The 14,834-nt window shown below is 41.3% G+C and overlaps 1 protein-coding gene across 1 annotated transcript in view; it reads left to right on the top strand.

Annotated features, from left to right (window-relative positions):
• Window positions 1–14,834, top strand: part of LOC140636531 (uncharacterized) — a 139,374-nt gene that overhangs the window by 65,342 nt on the left and 59,198 nt on the right. The window contains exons 23-28 of the mRNA XM_072831833.1: window positions 367–521; window positions 1,562–1,673; window positions 3,039–3,088; window positions 3,441–3,617; window positions 11,894–12,011; window positions 14,443–14,608. Coding sequence (XP_072687934.1) covers window positions 367–521; window positions 1,562–1,673; window positions 3,039–3,088; window positions 3,441–3,617; window positions 11,894–12,011; window positions 14,443–14,608 — 778 coding nt within the window. The remainder of the gene's footprint in view (window positions 1–366; window positions 522–1,561; window positions 1,674–3,038; window positions 3,089–3,440; window positions 3,618–11,893; window positions 12,012–14,442; window positions 14,609–14,834) is intronic.

Below are 14,834 nucleotides of genomic sequence, written 5' to 3'. Positions count from 1 at the left end.
GTTTTTCAGATCTTGTAACCATGAAGTCCATCAGCAGTATTTCCTGAGAGGCCACTCTGTACAGAGCACTCCAACTAGCTACCTTGTAGAACGGAGAATTTTTTTTCAGGGCCATTTAGACAACTGCATTTTATTCTGGAAATAGTTACACTTACTGCCTCACTCCTACGTTGTACCCTTCCCTTCCCTCTCTTACTCTCTCCTCTCCTCCCCTCTGTTTCTCTTCTCTCTCTTCCACTTCAACCCATCCCCATCACATGTACGAAGGCATTTCAGGTCAGCGTGGCTATGAGATAATTTTGCAGCCAATACTATAGGCCTTACAAATCCAACAAACTTAATTCACTTTGGTTTAAAACATTTTAGGAAATGAGTTCATATCTGAGAAATGGTGGAATGGGTCCAGCCAGAAGAAGAAATTCCAAAATTGTGAATGGCGTAGAGAACTTACTGTTAGCCCCAACTTCAAAAGTTCCAGACAACCTTACTTATCCTTCAGAAAAATTCCATGCTACCAAAAGGTACTGCATGCACTAGGGGTTTGTTTAAAGTAACAAAAGTGTCCTCTTTTAAGCCAATTAATAACATAATATTATGGGATTAAAGGATGCCTAAATTCCCAAAGTGATCAGCATGTGTTTAGTTTTGAAGACCTTGTATGAACACTGAGAAGGCTCAACTCCTTCCAATATGCAGTTTATGAAGAGTCAGTGGTTCCTTATTTCAACCTCTTTGCTCCTTTCTCTTGTCTTCCCTCTTTCTATATATTTCAACAGACAGAACACAAGGAAGAAGAATATGGGCCTCTCCAAATTTTCCATGTTTATCTTAAACTGAAAAGCACAGAACTACCCTCACCATTCTAACAAGGTTTTACCATTGCTTAAGATGATAGATGCCACATTATCAGAGAGGTACAGCCTCTACAGAGAGATGGCTATAAATCAGAAATGTCCTGTGTCTTCATCTCTTTTCACCATGACAGAGAAAGAGAGATATTTGTATTCAATAATAAACATTCTGAGTATTTCCAATGATAGTTTAATTCTAGCAAATTTAAAATGGAAAAAAAAAAAGCACCAAACTACTCTACTACCAAAGATGTCATTAATCTGACATATGGCCAAGTTCAAATACCCTAGGTTCACATTCCCAAAATGTGGATGGAAGATTTAAGACCAATATGTCTAGTCAAGAGGACCCTTGGGAAGCCACTTCAGTCCACATTCCCCTGTGTAGAGACCAGGAGGCACAAAGGGACCTGAGTAGTACAAACACTGAGCCAGGCCATGAAGTTGAGGACAGAGGAGGGACTGCTGATACATGCTTCAGGCACATGGGGGCCCCAAGGAGGGTGGTGACACATCAGCATCTTTAGTGAATACAATTAGAACATCTGAAGAAGATGAGAACCATGGTGACAGAGCCACCTGCTCTCCTGTTGCAATGCCCAGCACTTAGCCCCAGGCTATCTGTCCTCCAGTAAGCTCTTGAGCTATTTTTTTATTATATGTCCACTTACTTCCTGCCTTGGGCTCAGATGTCTCTGTTCATTTACCAGGGCTCCGGAGGCTTTTGTGTCTATTCAACTAGAAAAGGTGGGGCTGCGGGACATGATGCTGAACACCTTCCTCCTCAAGAAACAAACCATGGACGACAGAATGAAGAGCTTTGTGAGTTTAGTGAGAAGGGCTCCCTAAAACTCTCATTATCTTTTACACTTGAGCAAATAAAAATTCTTAACTTGTAATCTGTTGCTTTCAGCCTATTTGGACAGGACTATTGAAAATATAAGGAACTGTAAAAGGAAATTCAATAAGTAGAAAGGAAGTAATTCAAGCTGATTGCATTCTAGTTTTAAAAATATGCACATTTTTTCCAAGACCACATTTTATTTTGTCACTTTCTAAACGGAACTAGTTTCAGCACCTGCTCTGGAACATTAGCCCACTCTTGAGTGACCCACAGATGTTCAGGGGGTTTAGACAAGGTGAGCAAGGGCTCTTAACTATCTAATTCATATGTTATCTGATTTCCAGATGTTAATGCCATGTTTCTATTTTCCAGATATTAATGCCATGTTTCTATTTATACCAGCCTACTCTGTTGGAAAATATAAAATTCAAGTCCATAATCAGTTTAAAAGTATTGCTTAATTTTGTGAATATGATTTCATTACTCATTAATTTTTTGACAAGAAAGTCATTAGGCTAATACATAGTTATTTGGGAGAGAAATCACAGGTTTACAGTCTCTAGGTTTTTTCCCTATCTGTGACTGAAAAGGAAAGACTTAAATTTCCCTAATCCAGTTCTATAAATGTGATGTGAGGGAGGCCAGACTTCTAGATTACTGCTGAGCAATAATGGATGCAAAGGACTCATTTTAATAAGTTGTTGAGATATTTAATTACCTTTTTTTACTACCATATTCAAAAAATATTGACCAAGTGAAAAATGTTGTAGCTCATTAACTCCTCTTCAGGATTATCCAAGGGCTATCAGATTAGAAAGCACAAGACTCCTAGATCAGAGACAAAGAACTTTATGACTCACAGCAGAGCAGGTGACATGAGTTTCATATTTGTGTCAGTTCCCTCTGCCTCCCAAGTCCCAAGGGGGCAACATGGAGGAAACTAGATGTATGCAGTGGGTTTTGCTTTTTGTTTTTGTTTTTGTTTTTGGTCACAGTTGCATAACATTGAGCTTAAGGGATCCACCTCTTTTTATGGCAAGCTTGCTGTTTTTCCTGGAGGAAGTCATTACCTCATCCTTCAAAGTTGCTCTTTGCAAACAGAACCCTGATAAATGGCCCAGGTAAAGAGTGGTCAAGGCCTTGCATTCCTGGCATACTCAACAAGGTGTGCAGGAGCAGGAGAGAACCATGGAGGAGTATCTCTCAGCAAGTTGGCCTTCAGAAAGAATATCTCAACTGTGCGGCCTTTTCCTACTTTGTTATAAGCTTGTATACGTGTACTAGGATGGAGAATTTTTATAGCCAACCATCTAAAGAAGAACTATCATTCTCTTTTATTACAGGATGAAATTGGTAAAGTCAAGAGAGATGTTATAGTTGAATATTGTCAGAAGTAAGTATGGTATATGTGAACAACATATGCTGCTTTCTCTGACTCAATTCAATAAACTGCAGTGTTATGTAGAAATCCAGACAATGAGTCAGGTGGTTTGTTCTTAAATAAACACAATTCTCTTGGATAAAACCAAACCAAACTATCCTCTGACACAGAGAACATCAGAAGTGAAGGATGGGAGGCGCTTTGAAGAGGTCCATGATTCTGCCTTCATCCTTACCCAGATAGAACTTTCTTCCTGATGAGGTCCTCTATTATCTTTGAAAGATCTTTTAGGGAGCAGATCCTCTTGGGAAAGATGGAATAACTTTGATTCACCTTCTGGACATCATCTCTTCTCATTTTTCAGGTTCAATTGCCGTATGTCTCACTACGCTCTTCGGGGTCAGATTATGGCATATTGTAATAGCCTGAGAGCCCTGCTGGAAGATTTCCCTACCATCAGGGACACCTTTTTCATGGTGGGGCAACCACGAGAAAAGAAAGGGTTGAGAGATTCCAAGGAGGGCCTCAAGGCTGACCCCAGGTGTGTAATTTCCTTTAGGATTTTTTACTCCCCCCTCCATATCCTTACCCCTCCCAGGGAAGAGGGAGGAGGCATGTTAAATTTACTATGGGAATAATCTTGCTTTCTTTATTGCATTTGACCTTGATCTTCTGGTTTAGAAGGGCAAAAGAAAGAGTTTAAGACTCTAAGAAGAACAGTATCTTCGTATTTGAGCTCAGAACAAGTTCTTTGTTTATGGGCTGTTTCACTGCTTTTTCAATCTATGCAGTTTTGTTTTCCCCTGGAGAGCTCAGAGATTTCCATCAGTCACACCTTTTTACATAAACTAGCATCTAAAATAAGCAAACAAATGAGTAAACTTGATCTTGAACTCTCCTGACTTCAAATATTTTACTCAATGGAGCAGAAGAAATAAGAAACACACATAACACTGATAATGCCAGCACTTTGGATAAATATGTTCTGTATTTCTCTGACAGAGAAAAAAAAACCACATGTAGAATGATATTAAATGATAAGAGCAGAGCTGCTTCCATACTTCCTTATCATACCTTGTTCAGTTTCCCAAATGATCTTAACCTGCTTAGAGTTCACTCACCCAGATGAAGGAGTTAGCATACCTGTGCAGTCAGCAACCACATTTCCTTAAAAAAAAAAAAAAAAAAAAAAAAGGAAGGGGTGTTACACAGTTATGCTCCAAGGGGGAGCAAAAACATCCTGCAGGGTGAGCTTACTTTCCTCCTTACTCTTCCCCTTAAGGTATAGAACTTAGCGTCAAGTTAATAGTAATATTCAATAAATATGATCCTAGAACACAGACAGATGAACGAATTGAAAGAGCATTTGTATCAGACTACTCATTCACTCACTTATTCATTCATGCATTATCCAACCAGTATTTATTTAGTGCTTACTTTGTACCAGGCACTTTGCTATGTGCTGGACTTAGAAAAGTAAATAAGCCATTGACACTGGCAGTAAATTACAGAGCTTTCCCCCTCAGTTCAGTGGTGGGGAAAGCTCCCTACACAAAAAAGTAACTTCAAAGATTTTAAAGATAATCTGCTACAGTTATGTGAAATGTTCTGTGAGGACACAAAAGAGGGAGTGCTTAACTGTAGCCCAGGGCCTCAGGGAGAAATTCAAAGAGGAGGTGACAGATAAGTCAGAGCTCACCAAAAAAAAAAAAAAAATGAGGATGACATAACAGGCTAGAGAAAGCTGGAGAATGAAAACACTCGAGTTTGTAAGCCCTTGACTGACTGACAGCTGGCTACCAAAATAGTGACCAGTCCTACCTTGATACTTTTATAGGTGCCCAGTTTGTGGACACCAGTGTTTATTTCATGAACTCAACCAGTGCATTCACTTGGGTAGACTTCAGGATTTACCCAATGGAAGAATGCATTTGAAGTAAGTTTAGGGCAAACAGACCTCAGTAAGACTGACCATTTTGCTTAAGAGTTTGACTGGACACTTGTTGCCCAATGAGGCTGAAGCATATCTTTCTCTTATATGAAACAACACAGGATAATCCTCTAAGACTTCTTAATTTCATTATCTCATCTACCCACTAGCCAAGTCAACCATTTATAAGCCCAATCTACATTTGGGATCAAATTTTTAAAATAGTTTCCAGAAGTCTAACCACATGTTCATTATATTCGTGTTTAGGATAAAATGTATTCAGGAAGTCTGTTTTTGTTTCTGATCTGTTCTGTTTTAAGCACTCAAATTAGGAGGTCAGGAAGTAGAAAGGAAAATTTTTTAAAAAATTTTCTAACTTGTAAGTCTTGCTCTATTCCTTTATTGGTTTTTGTAGATGACTGTGTGTTTTCTAAAGATTAAGGAAAACCATAATTTAAAGGGGATGAACCTAGAGCCCTAAATCATCTGGTCAGTTAGTATAATATAATTTTCATGGCAGGGCTCTGATTAATAAAAGTATGAGCAAAATGAGCACCACCACCCCCAGAGCCCAAGTCATAGAGTTAGGCAGTGAATTAGCAGTGACTGATGAAGATTCAGTATTTTTCGACTAAACCTGTCTCCTGCTTCCTAAACTCTCTAGATTTCAACATGTCCCTTTAATACACCACAGAGAATGGAGCAATAGAGAAAGGAACTTCTGTCTTATATGGAAGATTTTAGAAGTATTATAGAAGATTATTTTTAACTCCAAAGTCTATGATTCCATGCACTGAGTATTAATAAAAATGAACATCAGCCACAAGGAGGTACAGTGGAACAAGCCATGGCCTGGGAGTTAGATTATTTGGACTTTACCTGGCTCAGTTATAAGCTGCCCTCAGGACAATCACTTCTCTTCATTCTCTGAACCTTAACTCTTCATCTGATGAGTGAGGAAATTGAAGCAGCTCTCTAAAGTTAAACATGCTAAAATTTTTAGTGTTAGAGTATCTAGAGCTTGATTCTAAGGAATGGAATGGCCAAGGAAAGACTTCCTGGAAAGGGGTCATTTGAAAATATTCATGAAATGATAGATGGGAATCACCCCAGGACAAGTTTAACTAGAGATGAAGGGACAGAGTTGGGGAATTATGAGGGTCATGGAGGACAGAGGTTCTCACTTACTTATTCTTAAAATATGGAGTTGGGTTAGGTCAAAGATAAGAAGTTTTCTTTTAAATGTCCACTCTAACAATGAATGCCCTGCTGAGGATTCTGAGACATCCCAAGCTTATGACAGTGCTGCAATTGATTGGCAATGTCTACTATGGCCAAGAACAGGGAAAAGGTGGCCTCCCTGCTTATGTTTGCCATCCCTTGACCAGAAGAGCCCCATGAGTTCTGTAGGTTTAAGATTCCAAGATGCTACTTAATCTTTTAAAGGCTGCAATGTACTGTGTTTAGTTTTAACAGAGACCACCTTATCCTCAAACCAAAACCTCTATAGAAGAGGAGCCAATGGGAGTTCTCCTCCTAAGAAGGATGCCCCTTGAGGCCTCCTTGCTTTTCATAGCTCCAGAGGAGGCTAGAATCTGGAGACTGGGATGATACTTGGCCACACTCCAAGAGCAGTGGTGTCAGCTGATAGAGGGGTGAAGAAGGGAGAGAGAGGATACTAACATTAATCAAATTCTTACATTAATCAGAGCTGGCAGGATCCCATATGGTGTTTTATGCCCATTAGAAGAGGCTCTCCTTTGTCTGGGCAGGTGTAGCCCCATGCCAGGGTGCAGAGCTTGGCAAGTAACACATAAGCTGGATCTTGGCCACTGCTGGCTGCCTCAGAGTGCAGCCTGAACAGCTGTACATGGCAACCTTGGTGCCAAGTGCTGTACAACAATGAATAGACATGGTCCTTGCCATTCAGGCAAAGGGAAATAGGTGATTACAGTACATTGTGACAAAGAATAAAATAAGAGTATAATAAAAGCACCCACCGGGAAATGTTCAGTATTATCTAAAAGATTGGGGAGATGGGGATGGGGAGCAAGGCAGGCTGCAGGGAAAAGGGGATGCTTAACCTAGGTCTTAAAGGATGGTTAGTATTTCAGGTAGACAAGGGAAAGAACTTCAGTTCAAGCTGAGAGAGCCCCATGTAGAGTGACACAGAGATGTAAGACAGCACGTGGGCTCTTTGAGTGGTTCCTACCCAGAGTCTGTGAGGATAAGCAAGGGGGAGTAGAATCTACAGAAGGATGGGCAAGATCTAGAAGTCTGGCATTTGTCCTTCAACAGCAGGGAAAGTGTAGTAAGATGATTGTCACAGATCTCATTTAGGAAGCTGCTGAAACTGTAGAGAGAGGAGATGTTTAGGAGGCGAAATCAGTTGGCCAGGTGCTGGATTCAACGGGAAGCTAAAAGAAAAGGAGGAATCTAGGGTGTTATCCAGAATCTCTGGCTTGAGTAAATGCGAAAGTGGCAGTGCAATTATTATTTAACTGGTAGTTTCCGTTTTAGAAGATGGAAAAAAGTTCTGGAGATGATGATGATGACAATTGCACAACAATGTGAATGCACTTAATGCCACTGAATTGGACATTTAAAAATGGTTACAATGATAATTTTCATGTTATGTATATTTTACCACAATTTCTTTAAGTGGGGAAAAATGGCAGTGCCATAAAGAGGAAGAAACGTAGAGAGGAAGATAATGAATCACAGCTCAGAAGCCTCAGTGGTGAATTTCTTCCAATAACCTTCCAACAGGTCTCAGACGCTTCCTATTCCGCATGTTCGCTGCACTTTCACATACAGTTGACCCTTGAACAACATGGCTTTGAATGCACAGGTCCACTTAAACAGTAATTTTTTTATATAACTATAGTAAAATACTGTAAATATATTTTCTCTCCCTTATGATTTTCTTAATAACATTTTCTTTTCTCTAGTTAACTTTATTATCAGAATAGAGTATATAATATATATAACATAAAAATATGTGTTTATTGACTATTGATGTATAAGTAAGGCTTCTGGTCAACAATAGGCTATTCGCAGTTAAGTTTTTGAGCAGTCAAAATTATGCACAGATTTTCCACTTCAGGGTGGGTCAGCACCCCTTAACCCCTGTGTTGTTCAAGGGCCAACTGTGCTTCCATTGCACCGTGCTTCTCTCCTCAATCATGTTTGCATGTCTAGCTGCCTCATAAATGTAGAATCTTGAGGGCAGTGGCCATCTTCATTTCATATCCCAGGTGTGTACCTCTGCCTTTGACCTTGATTGAAAGAGAGGATGGGGGCAGGGGGCAGGGCCCACAGGAAGTAGGGTGAGTTCTAGCCAATGGCTTTTAATTCAGTTATGAAATAACAGACCATATCATCATCTGCTGGCAGGAATTTGGTATGAGGCTGAAAGAAGTCTTGGAATTATTAGAAAAGGAAATGGGCATGAAAGCTGATCAAAGGAAAGAATAGGGCTGTCCCAGGGTGACACAGCTCAGGCTGGAAACCATTTACTTGTTGCTGCATCAATAGAATTAGCGGTGTGATTTCCTCCAGCTGTGCACAGCAACATGCAACTAGAAGCAGAAAGCATAATAGCTGGAGGGATCCAGAGTTGGGGTTTTGCTGGGTAGGTGGGTCGTAAATACAAAGAAACAGAGACTGGAAGGTTCTGGTGAGAGAGTAGTTCCTATGCTTCACTGTGAGACCCAATCTAGGCAGGGAAGGGAGGAAGACCAGAATGGAACTGACGGATGGAAGGGGGAAGACCAGAGGGCTGGATGATGTCAAGGAGCATATTTTAGAGGGATAAGGAGGTTTACTGGGACTGAATGAGTGAGAAAACTGGAATAAAAGGTTGAGATGGGAAAGTGGGATGTTGAGTTTAAGTCTTTGGAGATAATGTGGTCCCAGGTAATGATAAGGTCTGGAATGTGGCCTCAGAGTGGATGGCTGAAGGGGAATGAAGGTGAAGGGGGATGCTGTTGAGCAGGTCAAGGAACTGACAGCCTAGGGAGTTGACGGGCCATCCACAAGGAGAGCGGAGGATAACACTTGGTAGAAGGTTCCAGGGATATATGTGCTTCTCCAAGGCCAAGGACTGGTTCAACCACACTGCTTTGCCAGCCCCTTGGTCTGCAACCTCATGTGCTCAGCCACAGGCCTGATGACTTTTTATTGTTGATATTTGATGTTTCTTCGGGGGCACCTTTGGACATTGTGAATTGAACAATAGAGATAAGACTGGATTACACTTCCTTTGATCTGCTCCAGGACAAGGTAGTCTGACTTTGTGGTTGCTGAAATAAAGGAAATTCTCCAATCTAACACCATCCTTTGTTCCCAAGCTTCAAATGACCTGGTTAAAAAACCCTGAGACTTGAAAGGTAGCTTTCAGGCCAATGATTTACTTCATATAAAGTTTTAATGATTTAAAAAGTCTCATGCTCAGAATGTTTGATATTCAAAACATTCAGCCCTCAGTTAAAATGAATTACGTTTTACTTAATAAGTGGAAAGGGTCATCTGAATCTCTCCCAGAGACCCAGAAACAATAACAAGAGTCAAAAAACATCCCTGTGAAGTCCAAAGTGCCCCTCCCCGGAAGATGAGACGGGACCCTCCCACCCAGAGTCCTTGCTATGGACAGTGGAAGTGGGAATGAAAACTGGGTACAGGTATGAGAGGATAGTGGGATGAGGAGGACCTGGAGAGAAAAGGAGAAGGGAGGCTCTAAAAATGACTCCCTGATTTCCGGATTTTAGGGACAGGGGTTTGTGGTTCTTTTGAGCACAGAGCAGCCACAGGATTGGAGTGGAAGAGAATAAGGAGTTCAGTTCTTGCCTTGTTCCATTGAGATGATCTGAAACACTGCCAGCCAAGAGGAAGCAGGTTGGGAGTCTGGAGCTGTGGAGGGGACCAGGCGTACACATGTGGATTCAGGGGTCACTGGCGAATAGATGGCCTTTGCAACCAGAAGAGTGAACACAACTGTCCAGGACTAGGGGCAGAGTGGGAAGAGCAGAGCTGAGGGCTGAGATGGACCCCAGGTGCCCTGGGCAGGGGTTGATGTGAGGGTGAGGGCTCCATACCCACTGCACACCTCCTTCCACTGTCTGTCTCTCTGCCTGCAAGGCCTGCCTTGTCCAGCATACCTGAGACAGGCTTGAGGTGGCACTTGTCTCTAGCCCGTCCCTATAAGCCTCAGTTTTAGGATGTGCTCTCATTAGTGTGTCAGGTTCCCACTTGTTAACAAGTACCCCCACACACATCCTCTCCCCTTGAGGGTACTTACATGCCTCTCTACTGGGCCACAGGCATCCCTTGCCCTCCACCCACCCTTGGCCACTCTGCTAGATACCCTCACATTAGCATCCTAATAACAAGCTTTGATTTTTTTGTTTTGTTTTTTAAAGATTTTATTTATTTATTCATGAGACACACAGAGAGAGGCAGAGACACAGGCACAGGGAGAAGCAGACTCCATGCGGGGAGCCCGATGTGAGAGTCAATCCCGGGACCCAGGATCATGCCCTGGGACAAAGGCAGACGGACAACCGCTGAGCCAACCAGGCATCCCTAATAACAAGCTTTGTATAGCACCTCACAATTTATAGAATACTTTTCACGTGCTTGGTGCTATTTTAAAAAGTTATTGCTTACACCAATCCTGTGAGTTAGGAAGCATTATCCTCATTTTATGTATGAAAGGACTCAGATGCATCCAAGGCCACACAGCTGTGGGGGATGGAAGTGGGTCTCAAAACGGGGTCCTCCGATGCCAGAATCCACACCCATCAACTGCACATAGCGCCATTTTCACACCAGATGAGCACAATTAGACGTAAAGGCATCAAATCCGTTCAAGGAAAGCAGCCCCCTCACCCCACCCTCTGTTGCAGTGGGCCACCCCATTCCTGAGGTGATACAGAAGCCAGGTCAAGGTGCCACCTTCCCCAATGAGTGTGCTAGAAAGACCATGAGCTTCCATTGGTGTGAAGGTCAAAAACAGGAAAAACCCAACAAAATAATCTTTTCATGGTTTATCACTTGTGGTAAAACTACAAAGAAAAACCAACAGTGATGAGTGTGAAATTCAGATGGTGGTTTCTCCGAGGGCCACCAGGGAGGCACACGTCAGGCTTCAGAGGAGCTGGTGACATTGTGCCGCTCAGGCCAGGTGGTCGGTACCTGGGCTTGTGTGAATTCTTAAACCAGACATACATGGATTATGTGTCTGTCTGTAAACCTACACCAAAGAGACAGCTATGGTGCCCCCCTAAGAAATCATACTGTATTCGGAGGAAGGGGAGGGCAGTGAGGAGAAGGAAGTTAAAAGAGGGCCAGAGTCTGGAGAACCTGGCAAAAAACATGGATAGGGGAGGAAGGAAAATAGAGGCTGGTCCCTAGAGCTTGGATTCTAGAACTGGACAGATCTGCCTGTATCAACTTCGTCTCTTAGGAGCTGGGCAGGCAAGATCTCATAGGGCCTCAATTTCCTCATCTGTGAAACGACAGAACAGGTCCGGTCTAAGGTCATAAGAAACAAGTGAGAAAATACGTAACCCCCAGGATGGTGCGAGCCGCCTGATTCTTACCACACCTTCCCTCCCTCCCTGCAAGCCCACTGCTTCCTCCAACCCGAGGCTGAGGCTAAAAGTGGCCTCACTGCTTTTCTCCAGGGCTATTTATAACCGGGGCCACCTGTGCCGGCCTGACAAGGAGGCCTGCTGGCCCAGGCTGGGACGCTGGGCCTGCTCGGTGTCACCACAGCCCAGCCCGTTGCTGTGGCTGCAGGGCGGTGGTTATAAATAGTTCACTTGGGGCGCCTCTTTCTTAAAGAGAAATGCTGTGCCTACCCACGGTCTCTTCTAATGCTGCAGGAGGTTTCAGCCCCGGCCACGGTGTCTGCTGTCTGCCGACGGGAAAGTCTTCCTCAATTTATGGTTCATTCCCCATCCTTCTGAAGTGCTGGTTATGTTCAAAACTCTGCCAGAAAAGGTTTGTATTTTTTTTATGTGTGCCAGAATGAAAACTGGCTGCGGTTTTAGGTCTCATGGTTGATAGTATCCATTTCAGAGAACGTCTCTTGTTTTCTTCCAGAGCTAAATAAGAACTGAAATCTTCACACAGCTCCCCGTACTTTTTGCCTGCTTTATAATCATTTCTCCTGGGCCTCGTTATTTCCCGAGTTCTGTTTCTCCCTAGTCACTAATGCACACTAATTCGAGCTCCCCACATTCCTTATTAATCCTCAATTTCCTCCCAAGCCCTTCCCGAGAACCCCACCCTGATGCCCTGAAGCTTAATGACAAGTTGAGATCACAATCCTAGTAATCAGCCTGTTTTTTCAGGGGTTGTTCTCTGTACCTAACTTGCTGGGAGAGGATAACATTGTTAACCATTAAAAAAAAAAAAAAAAAAAAAAGAGTAGACCTAGAAATACACAGAGCACTCAAATAAGTATTTTCTAAGTAAAGTGCAGTTTTGAAAAATAGCAATTCAGGAACATTCTGATTTTTCTTTGTTGGATGAAGATCTGTTTAACAACCTAGGTTTCTTACCCTTTTTTCCCCTGCCCCAGTTTTATTGAGATGTAACAAATAAATGTATATATTTGAAGTGTACAATATGATTTAACATATGTGTACATTATGAAATGATTACCCCAACTTAAATTGATTAACATATCTATCACCTCACATAGTCACCTTCTTTTGTGTGTGGTAAGAACACTTACCTACTCCCCTAGCAAATATCATTAACTGTAGGCACCATGCTGTGCATTAGAATCTATTCATCTGGTAACTGAAAATTTGCACCCTTTGACCAACATCTATCCATTTCCCGCCCCTTGGTAACTGTCTTTCTATGAGTTCGACGTTTTATTTGTTTTTTAGATTACACATGTGAGATTGTACGGTATGTGTCTTTCCCTATCTGGTTGTTTTACTTAGCATAATATTCTCCAGGTTCATCCATGTTATTGCAAATGGCAGGGTTTTCTTTTTTTAATGTCTGAATAATATTCCTCTGTGTGTGTGTGTGTGTGTGTGTGTGTGTGTATTTCACATTTTTTTCTCCATTTATCCACTGGACACTTCGACTGTTTCCGTAGCTCGGCTATTGTGAGTAATGAATAGACATAAGAGTGTAGATAATCTCTTTGGGATACTGATTTTGGATATGTACCCAGAAGTGGGAGGATCATATGGTAGTTCTACATGCAAAAGAATGACACTGGACTGCTATCTTTCACTTCTCACAAATATTAAATTGAAGTGAATTAGAGACTAAATGTAACACTGGAAACTGGAAAACTCTCAGAGGAAAATGGGAAAAGCTCCTTGACATTGGTCTGGATGATAATTTTTTGGATATAAAATGAAAAGCATAGGCAACAAAAGCAAAAATAAGTAAGTGGGGCCACATCAAACTAAAAAGCTTCTGCTCAACAAAGAAAACCATCAACAAAATGAAAAGGCAACTTACAGAATGGGAAAAATATTTGCAAACCACGTATCTGATAAGGGGGTAATACCTGAAATATGTAAGGAACGTCTATAACTCAACAACAACAATAAAATCTGATTTTAAAATGGGCAAAGGCATGTATAAACATTTCTCCAAAGAAGACAACCAGATGGCCAACAGGTACATGAAAAGATGCTCAACATTGCTGAGCCTCAGAGAGATGCAAATCAAAACCACAATGAGAGAGCACCCCATACCTGTTAGGATGGCTATTGTCAAAATGACAAGAGACAGCAATATTGGCACGGATGTGGAGAAAAGGGAATTCTTGTGCACTGTGGATGGGAATGTAAGTTGGGGCAGCCATTATGGAAAACAGCATGGAGTTTCCTCAAATAATTAAAAAAATTATTCTTTCATTGAAGAATTTTTAAGTGTTTTAAAATATATACGTAAAAATACTACCTTCTTTCAGTTAGATCATAATTTTCCACTTTTCCTTCACTTGAACATTAATATTTAAGATCGATGTTTGATTTTTTTAGTTGTGTGTTTGAACCACATTGATCAATATCTATGCTTTGCTTACAGGTATTCCCTCAGGGCAATGTTGTCTGAATATGGGTTCCTGCTAGGAGTTTATCTGTGACCCTTGTAATACATCAGTGGTCATACAAACACATTTTCCTGTGTTTATGGTCACCAATGGCCTTAAACAAAGAGAAACATATTGTTTTAAGCCCCTCACTCCTTGAGTCACCTTCTCCAAAGGCATGTAATCTGGTTGATGAATAGGTTTGTTGTTCTGTTTTTCAGATATTATCCTGTGATTATTATCCTATATTGTGAAAATGTTTGATATTTTTGTTTAAAGATACTATTCCTAATCGATGCTCATATCTTTTTATACATGTCTTAAAAACCTCTTAAAATTTCTTTGTGTTGATTTTACCCATAGGCAGCTTTTCAAGCCTTACAGCTAACTCTACAGCTGATGGCTCCTCTCCATGACATTGTGGCCTACCTTTTCAGTTTTGCTAAACTTGGAAATTGTGCAACATGTTTTGAATTTCCTCTAAGTGCTCACCTCCTGAAAGGTGACTGGGGAGGAATTGAAGGCATTGGTAAGTGTTTAGAGGTGACTCAGATCACCTTCAATATTCACTTCAAATTCTGTGAAGCTCTTTTCTTCCCCCAACTTCACTGAAGTATAATTGGCAAATAAAATTGTAAGCTATTTAAAGTGTAAAATGTCATGAAATGACATACACATACATTGTGAAAAGATTTCCCTCCCCTCCATTTAGTTAATTAATATGAAGATCTTAAAACTCAGAAAGATAGAACTAA

The sequence above is a fragment of the Canis lupus genome, chromosome 7 (assembly GCF_048164855.1).
Source record: "Canis lupus baileyi chromosome 7, mCanLup2.hap1, whole genome shotgun sequence".
In the NCBI taxonomy this organism is placed as follows: Eukaryota; Metazoa; Chordata; class Mammalia; order Carnivora; family Canidae; genus Canis; species Canis lupus.
Note: the sequence above shows the minus strand (reverse complement) of the source record. Positions and strands in the feature narration are given on the sequence as shown.